A 13059-nucleotide genomic window follows, 5' to 3' on the forward strand; every position below is an offset into this window, starting at 1 on the left:
CTTGACCACTGAGCCATAACCCCAGCCCTTTTTATTTATTAATGTTTTAGACAGGGTCTTGCTAAGTTGCTCAGGGCCTCACTAAATTGAAGAGGCTGGCTTTGAACTCTGGATCCTCCTGCCTCAGCCTACCAAGTTGCTGGGATTGCAGGCATGCACCACTGTATCTGGCTCTATGTATTTTTTTTTTTAAAGTTAATTTATGTTAACTCTGTTTGTGCTCCTTGATTTTTGAGATCTTGGTATTCCTCAGACCTTAATATTTTCAATATTACCTTTAAAAAAAACCCTTATACTTATTTGATTACTAGTAACTAGTCGGTTAAAAAACCGACTTCATATAGTTATCAGCCACTTATATTTTGAGAATATGTATTTTTTGAGAATTGTCTGATTGTGTAATTGTACATTTACCCTTTTAAAGAAAATTGATATTATAATATTACCAAAATGTTCCATGTTCATTTTCAAATAATAGGAATTAGTTGAAAAAAGTCATGAAGGATCTCATAACCCAGGGATAGCCAGTGTTATTTTTTTCCCCCAGACATGAAGACAAGCAGGCTGCTCTAATGTTACTGAGTTTATTGAGATGAGTGGTTTTGGTCTCACCTCTGAAATAAAAGATTCCCTCTTAAGGTTCTAACTTGCTTCTATTTCAACCCTCCTTCCCCACATTTGTCTTGAATTTACTGTGAAGGAAGTATATCATTCTTTCTCTGTGGTGGTTTCTCTCATTAAATTTGGAACATTAAGTATCCTCATGCATAACAAGCATCTGATCCCTTGACTGAAGAATTTTAGAACTAAGAATAACTTTAGCAATTATGCCCAAGAGATTTGGCTACACACTAAAATTTTAAGTATTTAATTTCTGACTTTTGACCAAAGGTCAAAATGCAGAACATTAATGGAATCCCCTCTTTTTCCCTAACCTTATTTAACCATTGACCTTGGAAAGAGATATAGCTTTGTAGGTTCTTTAGAATGAAGAGAGAAAAAAGGCTGATGGGTAGGCAGTACTTTCGAGCAGATCAAAACTGGAATATCTGAAATCTACTTGAATACTTAATAAGCATTACTACCCTATACAGAAAAAGGCTTTGTTAAAAGACATTTATAAGAGGTACCTAGTGTTGTCCAATTTAAGATTGGGTGATGTTAGTGATATAATAACAAGTTCTCTGGCCTGACACAGCATAACATCACACACACATATACACACAGAGAGAAATTAGTATATTCATGTATGTTAAATACAGGTTAAAATAGCAGGGCATTTATATAGAGTTGTAGTCTTCTAATAAAGTAAGCTGGATCCCCTAGGAATATCTGGGGAGAAAGGAACTGCTTTTTTTGCTCTACCCCTTTGCTTAAGAAATGTCCAGTTTTGAGCGACTGTAGTGTGGATGGTTTTCTTGTTTTGTTGATTATTTGAGGCTTTTAATAAGTAGTTCATGAAAGAAGCTGTTGGACTCAATGTAGAGAAAATATCTTTTTAGTCTGGATTTCTGCCCTGCTTAGATTTTTAAAAAAGTTATAAGCATGGATTGCCAATTCCACTTGATGTAAACAAAACTTTTTATACATAATTATATATAACAACTTATTGTATCAGTCCAGGTTCAGAAATTTGTGGTAGGCCAGTTCCAGATAGTTTCATTTCACCTGTAAACCGTATCACTTTTACTGATATTGTAATTTTCAAACAGATGTGCCCTGCATTTAGTCTGCCTTGTTCCTATTTTGATTTTTGTTGAGTCTCCTGCCTGCTTGCCAAAAGCTAGGATGCTTCAGGCCCATGTACAATTGAAAGCAGAGGCATCCTTGAGCTTTAAAGCATTGAACAAACTGGAAAATGCAACATACCACATACTGAAGTGAAAAAAAGTCTTGTGCTTTGTGTTTTTTTTTTAATAAAAATTTTCAAAAAGTTAAAAAGAAAAAAAAAGAGGTACCTAGTGTTAAAAGCTCAGGCTTTAAAGTCAACAGAATTCCCCAATTATGAAGCATTTTGATGATGGGAATCATTTGGATGATCCTTTATTATATCAACATTAAGTTACATAGCCTTAAACCTCAGCTTGCTCATATATAATGAATACTTATCATAGCAATACTATGAGTATGAAATAATATATGCTGTTGAGCCATGATGCAGCTGTCTGAAGGCCTTTGAAACATTTTTTTTTTTTTTTTGAGACAAGGTCTTGGTAAATTGTCAATGCTGGAGTTGAACCTGTGATCCTCCTGCTTCAGCCTCCCAAAAGATTGGGTTTACAGGCCTGCACCACTAAGCCTGCCTTAAAGGCTTCTAAAAGTAGCAATAATCAGACTTAGAAGGAATATACAAGGGCTGTACATGGATTAGTACAGACTTGAGTTTGAAAACAGGATTTGAAAATAATTTGAATAAGGGAGAATCTAAAGCTTGGAAGAGAAATGAGATAGGTCATAAATCCCATGTACATGTAGAAAAAACGCTGTACCAGAAGAACGAAAAGTACCACTTAGAAAAGGCAGGAAAAATCACACACACACACACACACACACACATACACACAATATTCAGTGCCAAGATAAGTGTTAAGGTAATAGCAAAACCAGCACCAATTGTCCCAAAATTTTATGTATCTTAGCTGCCATGAAACCATTTGGTTGCGGGGTGGGGGTTAAACCCAGGGTAATTCAACCACCACACTACATCCCCGCCCTTTTTATGAGAGGGGGCTGTGGCAGAACCTTCACCTAGGATATTTGAGGCCCTGGGCTTGATTCCCTACAGGGGGGAAAAAGGGAGGGAAACAAATTCACTTAGTCATTCTCTCTTGAGCATCTCTTACACTTAATGCTCAGAATGGAACACCATATTCCAGATCTGATGTGACCAATGCCAAGTGTAGGAGGACTTTATTATGTACACCCATCATTTTGATATTATTCAGACACAGAAACTTTTCCTGTTAAGAGTTCCAATGCTAGCTCACTAATTTAGCGGATACTGGCAATAGAAGTTTTAACTACCCTACGACCCCTCAGAACATGTATTACCAAAAGTCAGGTCTTCTGTATTTGTTTACATTATAAGTCAAAGATTGTACTAGGAGCCTGTGCATGTTAGGCACATGCTCTACTGCTAAGCTACAGCCCTAGCCCTTTCAAATTTTTTCAGACAGGGTTTTGTTATATCACCCAGGCTTGTACTCGAACTTGAGATCCTCCTGCCTCAGCCTCCAGAATAGCTAGGGTTAGGGCTGAGGATATAGTTCAGTTGGGAGAGTGCTCACCTTACAAGAACAAGGCCCTGGGTTCAATCTCCAACACACACACACATTAAAAAAAAAAAAAAAAAAAAAAAAAGTAGGGTTATAGCTAGTGTGGATGACCACATTCAGCTATTTATTTTTATTTTTTTATTTTAATTTTTTGTGGTGCTGGGGATTGCACATGCTAGGCAAAAACACTCTGCTACTGAGCCACACCCCCAGGCTTACAATTTACTTTTTTAACAACTCAAAAATCTTTTTTTTTTTGCATTACAATTCTTATTACACATATTTACCACAGTTTTTCATATCTTTGTTTGTAAATAAAGTATGTTGACATCCAATTCATGTCTTCATACATGTACTTTGGATAATGATGTCCATCACATTCCACCAGCATAAAGAACATTTTTATTTGGAATCATCCTATAGTTTTACAAGGCTTATTTTTATTCAAGTGAAATATGTTGCTTCCCAACCCCTGCTTTTAAAAAATTCATCCATTTTAAAAGTAATTAGTAGGTTTTGGGATCAAATTAATCATCTATACTTCTGATCAACAGGAGATTGCTGCTTTTTTAAAAAGCATTTCATAAAGGTCAGTTACTATAATGACTAGAATTACTGTTATGAAGAATGTTTATTAAAGCAGGAACCACGGGCCACTTGTATGAGAACCACATCAATTAAAGAAAAAGTCTGGGGCTGGGGTTGTAGCTCAGTGGTAAAGTGCTTGCCTAGCATGTGTGAGGAACTGGGTTCGATCCTCAGCACCACTTAAAAATAAATAAAGATACTGTGTCCATCTACAAAAAAAAAAAAAGTCTAATTTACTGATATGAAAGATGTCCAAATACATCAAATGAAAAATAGTGAGCTGCAGAATAAGTTGCAGAATGTACACAGCATTGCTGTCATTTGTGTACAAAACAAAGGAAGCATACATTTGTGATAATGTGTGCAGGAATCATCTGTGAAAGAATATGAAAGAATACAAAGAGTCAATACTGAATGCTCCTGGAAAAATGATAACTAAAGGTAAGGTGAGGTAGAATACTTACACCATATACCACTTTACATCTTTTTGACTTTTATATCATGTGTATGTGCTATCCATTCAAATAGATATTAAAAAGTTATCTTATTGACTTTTTTTTTTTTTTGGCAGTACTAGGGATTGAGTTGCTGAGGCTGGCCATAAACTTGCCATCCTACTGCCTCAGCATTTGACTTGTTGGGATTACAGGCTATAGGCATGTACTACCATTCCTGACAGAAATCCATCTTAAAATGAAGATTCTCAGGCTTACTATGGTCTTCTTCAGTAACAATCTGTAATTAGGGCTGAGAAATCTTAATCTTAAAATGTTCTGCAGGTGACTCTCATGAAAAAATTTTAGATGACTACTATGAATATTATCATCTTTATATGACACTAAAATCTTTGCTTTTTATTGGGAAAAAAATTTAAATTTAAAAAAATTTAAAAATTTCATAACAAAAGGTTCTTTGTTTTTTTTAAATAAGCAGGAAAAAAATGATTTTATACTGTTGACTTAAGAAAAAAATCGGATTCTTTGCTAAGTTTTTTATGTAATTTTGCATTTTAATTCTACATTATTGAGAGAAATAGAAACAGGGGCTGGGGATATAGCACAGTTGGTAGAGTGCTTGCCTCGAATGCAGAAGGCCCTGAGTTCAATCCCCAGTACCATCCCCCCCCACCAAAAAAAAAAAAAGACAAAAAACACCCAAAGAAACAGAAACATAATAGTGCTTAAGACAAAGAAAATAATCTAATTTGGAATGCATTATATCATTAGGGCATGGTGAGAAAGAATAAATTTATTTGGTTTACCATTAAATTATTTTAAAATAAGCATGCAGTAATAACAGGGAAAGCCAGTCTGAGATGCAGAGAATAACTGGTAAATAAACCAGCTGATGAAACAACTAGCTCAAGCATGCATTAAGGTGAAAATCAATGCTTCTTTATACTACAGAGTAAATTATTCTTTCATACAAGATGGTTACTATGGGTTTAGCCATAGTTACTACAACAATTAAGCCGTGCCAAAAAAAAAAAAAAAATCAATACACAAGTAATTTAGCAAAAAAATGTAAATGGACCAATTGTATTTCTGGATAAAGGCACCCAAACCAAAGGCAAAATTTTGAAACATGGGTTGAAAACATCTTTTGAACATAACTGCAATAATGGGGCCAGTCTGACAAAGTGTTGCTGACCATAAATTTTGAAATTTGGGTCTTAATTTCAACTGTCACTTAATACTGAAGATGTATGATCTTTTATTCTGGGCTTCAGTTTCCTCATGTGGAAAATAAGTAGTATGGTACTTTCACTTACTATGAATAGGTTTATTGATTTATATTTTGGTGCTGGAGACTGAAGCCAGGGCATCAAGCATGCTATGCAAGCACTCTAACAATGAGACTTTGTTATGAATAGCTTTACATGGAAAAAAAGAGAAAAAAGCGAATACGGTGTTTGTTATCAGTAAAAAAAAAAAAAAAAAAAAAAAAAAAATTCCTTCCCTTAAGAGAACTGTAAGGAAAAAAATTCTAAAATTATAGTGGAAGACTACTAGGGTAGACTTGGTGGGCGGGGGAGAGAAAAGAAAAGGGAGGAAAAAACGAAGAAAAAAAAAAGAGGCTTGACAAAGTCACACAGATAGTTTGTGACATATCTGGGAGAGAAGCCTATTTATTTCCCCAGTTGTATCTTACAGTTACCTGGTGATGTAAAAATCTGGGGGAAAATCATGAGCCTAGAATTAAAATGAACCAATACAGTACTGAACTATAAAAGTTTCTGGTAATTATGCGCTAAGGTAGCACTTATGTTAGGAATAACGATATGTAGTACCCAAGAAATTTGAATATAATTTTACTGAAGCATAAGTCATTTAAAAGCAAAAGAAGTTTATGATATAAATTCTAACATATAATACAGTTAAGTCATTATATGAATTTAAGTTTTTATTTATGTATTTCACTGTAGTGCTGTGACAACAAAATGACATCTGTGTACCAGAGCATACATACATCAACAGTAAGATGTAACTTTTCATTACACCACTGCTAGAATATTTAGTTATTTGTAGAAGACATTAGCATGTAAGATGGCCACACCAAATAATTTTCTGTTTTTTTTTTCCCTTAGATAATCTTAATTTTTTAAATCAGTAATACTTTATCAACCTCACTGTTAATAGAACTGTAAATTATCTGGGTGATGGGGGGTGTGTGTGTGTGTGGGAATCATTCAACTGTGTTATACTGTAATAGTTGCTAGAGTAATCTCACACACACCGAAAAGAAACTGTCACCATAATTAAGGGCTAGTTGTTAGTTGCACAATGATAAACTTCTTCTGAAAATAATAGCCCACTTATATGTGAAAAATGCTCTTTCCACTTATACAGAAGAAAAAAATATTCAGAAAGTTATTTTCTGGCCTTGCTATGTCAAAAAGTCAACTGTACAAAGATCTACCTGTCAAACCTAAAATTATAATTTTAAAAGTCTATTAAAAACAAAAACGTCATGCATTTTTATTATCAATTATGCAGAGGCTTTAAAACTGTTGCAAGACCATATAGTATATATTAGCTTTTATACTGCTAATGCACAACTAACAGCAAACTTGATTAGATTAACAGAAATCTGTCTTAATTACACCTTTATATATCACACTAGAGACAAATGCCACAAGATCTGCAGAAACATTTTGTTCTGAGCACTTGAATGGCAGGATAACTTTTTGTGTTGTAATCCTTCACATACAGTAACAAAAGGAAAAAATCCTGCAGTCTCACGTTACAAAAAAACGTACTGCTGTAAAATATTAAGGGGTAAAGGATATCATCTATGACACAAAGTAACTTAACAACTAATGTCAAAAAGCAAACAAAACTTCTAAATAAAAACATCCAAATACACAGAGCAACTAAAGCACAAATCCTGCATTAAATACAGTAAAGATTTAATAAGACAATGCACTAGTTAATAAGACACAAAAATAGGGGGCGCTAGGGCAATCAGGAAATAAAACCAAAATAATGGAGAAAAAAACCCAGAACCTCTGTTTTTCCTTAGTTGGAACACAATTTTTCTGGTGTCTTTCCATTCATATAATACCTAACACTGTACATTGTTTTTAATGCCATAGAAAAACTTGGTTCTTCCATGAAATTCTTAAATTCTTGATAAAATTTTCAAAGTAGACATTATTATGAATGAAAAAGAGCCAACAAACCGGCACCTGTTGTTTTTAACACTGAAGATTTGCAGAAACTTTTTAAAAGTTATCATAATCTTTTTTGTCTTTCTTCCCCTCAGCTTCAAATCCATCAACTCCATCACTATCCCTTCTTCGTTTCCTGTTGTTGTGGATGTTAAAACGTTGGCTCATTTGGGGTAATGGATCCATGCCTAGAACTTTATGTATCTGGCGGAATGCAAGGAGTCTCAATGCAAACTGTAACAAAGAGTCAGAATTTAGAATTAATTTTTAAAACCAACATATTCTTATGTTTATTCCCTCCATTTAACAACTTAAAAAAAGCAGGTTTAATGAAATACACACGCTGAATTAATTAGTTTCATAACTCATCATCAGAACTGACATCTATATGCTCTGACGTTTTTTTTTCCCCCAGTATTTTGTATGTGCATGTTGCTTTCTGAAACATTAAGTTAAAAAACAAATGACCAGCCAGGTGCAGTGGCCCATGCCTATAATTCCAGTGGCTTGGGAGGCTGAGGCAGAAGGATTGCAATTTCAAAGCCAGCCTCAGTAACTTAGCTGATGAGATCCTGTCTCTAAATAAAAAATATATAAAAAAGGACCGGGGATATAGCTCAGTGGTCAGACGCCCTTGGGTTCAATCCCAGGTGCCAAATAAATAAAGAATAAAAAAGTACTGAGGTACACCTCAAGTCCCCAATCCCTTCTAAAATTTTGAGACAGGGTCTAACCCCAAGCTAACCTCAAACTTTAAATCCTACTTCCTCAGCCTTCTGAGTAGCGGGGAGTACAGGGGTGTGAAACCACAGCCAGTTTAAATTTAGTGTTATATTCACTGGAAAAAACATCCTGAAATAAAAGAAAAGGTCTCTTTCTCAATGAGCAAACTGTTCTTTTGTTCTTATCTACCTATCTTACTACTTTTTCTTTGGATACCCATGAGCACAGGCTCAAGGCACACGTACACACATATAAGGCTTTACAAAACAGAGAACCGTACTTCAATTTCTTTCCCATTTAGCCATTCATTCATATGCTTGCTCCTTTTAGATATCTAAGTAAGCACTTACTATGCCAGAATATAAATAACATTTCTGCTTTCACGAAGCTTACTATTTAGTGAAGATACATGAAAAACAAACTAAAACATAAATTAACTATAAATTATGATACATCAAAAAATATATAGGATATATAAAACAAAAAATGCAGGTTAACTGCTTTCATATAATGGTTGGTGACAGCCTTCCTAGACATTTGGTATAAAGTACAACTTTGGAACTGCAGTTATACTCAAAAGTTATTGGTTTTTTGGATTAAATTTAGGAGCACGTTAGTATTGAGTTACATTCCTAGCCTTTTCATTTTTTATTTTGACAGGGCCTTGCTAATTTGATCAGCCTTGCCCTTGAACTTGTGATCCTCCTGCCTTGAGTCTTCTGAGTAGCGGGATTTCAGGTATATGACACCATACTTGGTTTACTGGATATTTTGGTATCTGGGAGTTACCGTTTCTGTTTTGTAAGATCAGGCAAACTTCACAATGAACCATGCCAACTTGCCTTTTGCGCTGTCCCTCTACCATTGCACCCCATCCCCACCTGCCTCTTACATGGAGTATGTATGATACATCCCATTTAGTGCTTGTACATGATGTGGAGTTATACTGGTCAGGCCTATAATTCCAGTGGCTTGGGAGGCTGAGGCAGGAGGATTCATATATGAACAGAGGAAAATTGTGTCCAATTCATTCTACTGTCTTTCCTATTCCCATCCCCCTCCTTTCCCTTCATCCCCTCTTTTTTACTTTATACATTTTTAATTTGTTTTAATTAGTTATAGATGACAGCAGAATGTTTTTATGCACTTTGATACACATAAATGGGGTATATTTCCTCATTTTTCTGATTATACATTTTGTAGAATCCACACTAGTCATAAAGGCATGTATGTACATAAGATCACAATGTCTGTTTCAATCTGTTATCCTTCCTATCCCCATATCCCCTCCCCTCTCCTCTACCTAATCTAAACTAACTGTTGTTCCCTAATGCCCCATCCTTATTGTGAATTAGCCCCCGCATATCAGAGGAAGCATTCGGCCTTTGCATTTTGGGGACTGGCTTATTTCACTTAGCATGATATTCTTCAGTTCCATTTATCAGCAAAAGCCACAATCTCATTCTTCTTTATGGCTAAGTAATATTCCACTGTGTATGTATCCCACATTTTCTTTATCCACTCATCTGTTGAAGAATACCTCGGTTGGTTCCATAGCTTAGCTATTGTGAACCGAGCTGCTAAAACATTGATGTGGCTGCATCACTATACTATGCTGATTTTAAGTCCTTTGGGTGTATGCTTGCTTATGTTTATTCACTATAAGATATCTTAAAGATATTCTGTTAGGGCTGGGGCTGTGGCTCAGTGGTAGAGCACTCATCTCGCATGTGTGAGGCCCTAAATTCGATCCTCAGCATCACATAAATAAAAATAAAGTTATGTGTTCACCTACAACTAAAAAGATATTTTAAAAAAGTTCTGTTACTGTAGCTGGTATTCAATGAGTTGAAACAATCCCCCAACAACAGATAATCCCCAAATGATCCCTTGGAACACACACATACAAATTCTACTCTCTAGTAACACAGTGGAAAAGGCTAACTACAAAACCTAAATAATTCTGGGTAATTCATAACATGTTATTGAATAATCATTAAGCATCAAACCATTAAGCAAACCAACTTTCTGTCATTGTGACAACATAATTACCAAGAATATAAAAACACTGCATGACACTGATATCCCCATGGTTAAAAAAAAAAAAAAAATCCTTGTTAGTTCATGAATAAAAAAGATTTTCACTATATGACTATGTCTATAGTGAATAGAGGTGTCTTTGGCACCAATGGCAAGATTTCATGAAATCTTGAAAGTTGGGCTGGGGTACAGGTCATTGGTAGTGTGTGTGCTTAGCATACACAACACCCTGGCTTCAATCCCCAGCTCCACAAACTGAACTATAGTTCACACATCATAAGGTTAACCCTCCCTTCCTTTTCTAGTATCAAAGGGATCAAACCCAGGGTCTTGCACATGCTACTGTTGAGCTATATCCCCAAACCCAAGACTCATACTTTCAAAGAGTAGAATTCAGTCATTTTTAGTAATACTTTTGAAGTTGTTAAACTGTCTCCATTAATTCCCAAACCTTTATCACTCTTAAAAAGAAACTCTATACCCAACAACAGTTACTCCTTAAGCCTTCTACTTTAAGGCCCTCAGAGCTAAACTATATTTTTCTGTATCTTACAGATTTGCCTATTTAAAATAATTTGCATAAAATAATGTTTGTTTGTGTTTGTGTGTGTGTGTCTGGTTCCATTCACTTAGCATTAAGATTTTCAAGATTCATTTTAATGACTGAATAATATCCTACTATATGAATATACTACATTTATCAATCCATTCATCAATTGATGGACATTTAGGTTGTTTCCACTTTTTGGCTATTATGTATAATGCTACTATGAACATTTGTGAACAAGTTTTCATATGGATTTTTTTCTTCTGATGTAGAGAGGTGATCTAAATCATGGCCTATCTGACTCTTGTGGCTGCATTTGTGCTGGGAGCTGCCTGTGTGAAGGTGTGGGTCAAGATGTCCAGTTGCTGTGGTAACGCTGGGGGAGGTGGGCTATGTGAGAAGGCATGTGGCTCTATTAGCGGAGGCCTTGAGTTCAGCATCTTCTCCCAGGGATAGTGAACTCTGAGCAAAACAAGATGACCCTAATGTCTTGCCAATCCTGCATCCTTCAGATTGCCTGCTTTGCTGAAACTTTCCCACAAATAAAACCTTTGATGAAACCTGTATAATAAAACTTTTCTTGGCTAGTTCCGGAGTTAGTCAAGCCTCACCAGGACTTGGCTACACACCTGGCTCCAGTTTTTTCTTCCTATGTGTGTCTGTTTGTCTTTTCTTTATCCACTATGTCTGGTATCACCTTAATTAATGGCCCTGGCTGACAGAGAAGAGAGGGTCACAGCATTCTGATTTCATGAGTTTATAAACAGGAATCAAAGAATTGATGAAGCACAGGATAATTTATGTATAACTTATTGAGGGACCGTTAACTTATTTTTCAAAACGGCATACAAGAAGGTGAATGTTTTTGGAAGGAAAAGAGGAATAGTCCTAAAAAGGGACAAAGGAATGAAAGAGAAACATAAAACATGGACATGAAGAAACAAGCTGAAAATTGGTTCAATATAGAGACTATTCAGATTTCACTATTTATATATGTACAGCCCTCTTCGATTTTATTATATATGTAGCTGTACATTATTTAACCACCATCACAATCAAGATATTCAACTGTATCATGAGCACAAGATTCCCTTTAAAGCTACAATGTTCTCTTTTCCTAGCCCTAACTTTCAGGATTCACTAATCTCTTCTTAACTGCAATTTCAAGGATGTTTAATAAACTGAATTATGGACTCTGTAACTCCATCACTTTTAATAAGAACATTTCTAACTACCTCCTAAAATTAGACAATTTTCTTCAAGGCTGCTTTAAAAAAAAAAAGTACTTTTTAAAATTGTCAATTCTAGTTGGTCATAGTGGCACAAGATTTTAATACCAACAATTTGGGATAGGCTAAGGCAAGATGATTGTAAATTTGAGGACGATGTGGGCAACTCAAAGAGACTCTGTCACAAAATAAAAATGGCTGAGTACATGGCTCAGTGGTACTGTGCCCCTGGGTTCAATTCCTAGTACAGTGAGGAGTGAGGGGGTGGCTTGCAGAGTGAGTTTTCAAATGCCTGCTCCTAACCCCAAATTTCTTTTCACTTAAATTCACAATTAATTCTTTCGAAAATTAAATCAAGGAAATCAAAACTAGTTTAATACTGTAGAATTGGTTCTATTTTAAGTCTATAAAATATCCCTAATGTTCTAATACTACTGCCTCCCACCCAGTATACTTTCCAGTGTAACATTTACTTATGCCTGACATCTTTGAAATTCCAAATTACCCTTGCCAGTACAGGCAATAAATCAAGATCTTAAGGTTAACAACTCTCATCTACCATAGAATGGATTACTGTTGTTCACAGCTAATGTTTTTTTCCTCCCTACTCAGTACATTTCTGGGATCATAAAAATTATGGATGGCTATAATAATTTTAGATTGATAACTGATGATGACACTAACATTTAAGATCTTTCAATATACCTAGTAGTATAGTATAATTACATATATTAACCAATTTAATCTTCCCAATGATCCTGTTTGAGCTAGAAACCGCTTTCCTCCCATTTTATAAACAAGATGGCACAGTTGGTATTCAAGCCCAGGGAGTCTGACCCCGGAGTTCATACTTTCACTTATTATATTGTGCACTGTTAGGAAAGGCTAAATTATATCAATAACGTCTAAAACCAGATACCCTACAACTTCCGTGTATTGAGAAAACATGACTTTCTGCTTATTTTTTATATATATATATATATATAT

The 13059-nt window shown here is 35.2% G+C and overlaps 1 protein-coding gene across 2 annotated transcripts in view; it reads right to left on the bottom strand.

Moving 5' to 3' along the window:
- Nucleotides 1-6245: 6245 nt before the first annotated feature.
- Nucleotides 6246-13059, bottom strand: part of Zfr (zinc finger RNA binding protein) — a 76410-nt gene continuing 69596 nt past the window's right edge. For both annotated transcript variants that reach the window (XM_027936209.2, XM_027936208.2), the window contains one exon: nucleotides 6246-7767. In XM_027936209.2, the coding sequence (XP_027792010.1) occupies nucleotides 7588-7767 (180 nt within the window). In that variant the 3' untranslated portion in view covers nucleotides 6246-7587. The remainder of the gene's footprint in view (nucleotides 7768-13059) is intronic.

This window comes from Marmota flaviventris, chromosome 5, assembly GCF_047511675.1.
Source record: "Marmota flaviventris isolate mMarFla1 chromosome 5, mMarFla1.hap1, whole genome shotgun sequence".
Taxonomy (NCBI): Eukaryota; Metazoa; Chordata; class Mammalia; order Rodentia; family Sciuridae; genus Marmota; species Marmota flaviventris.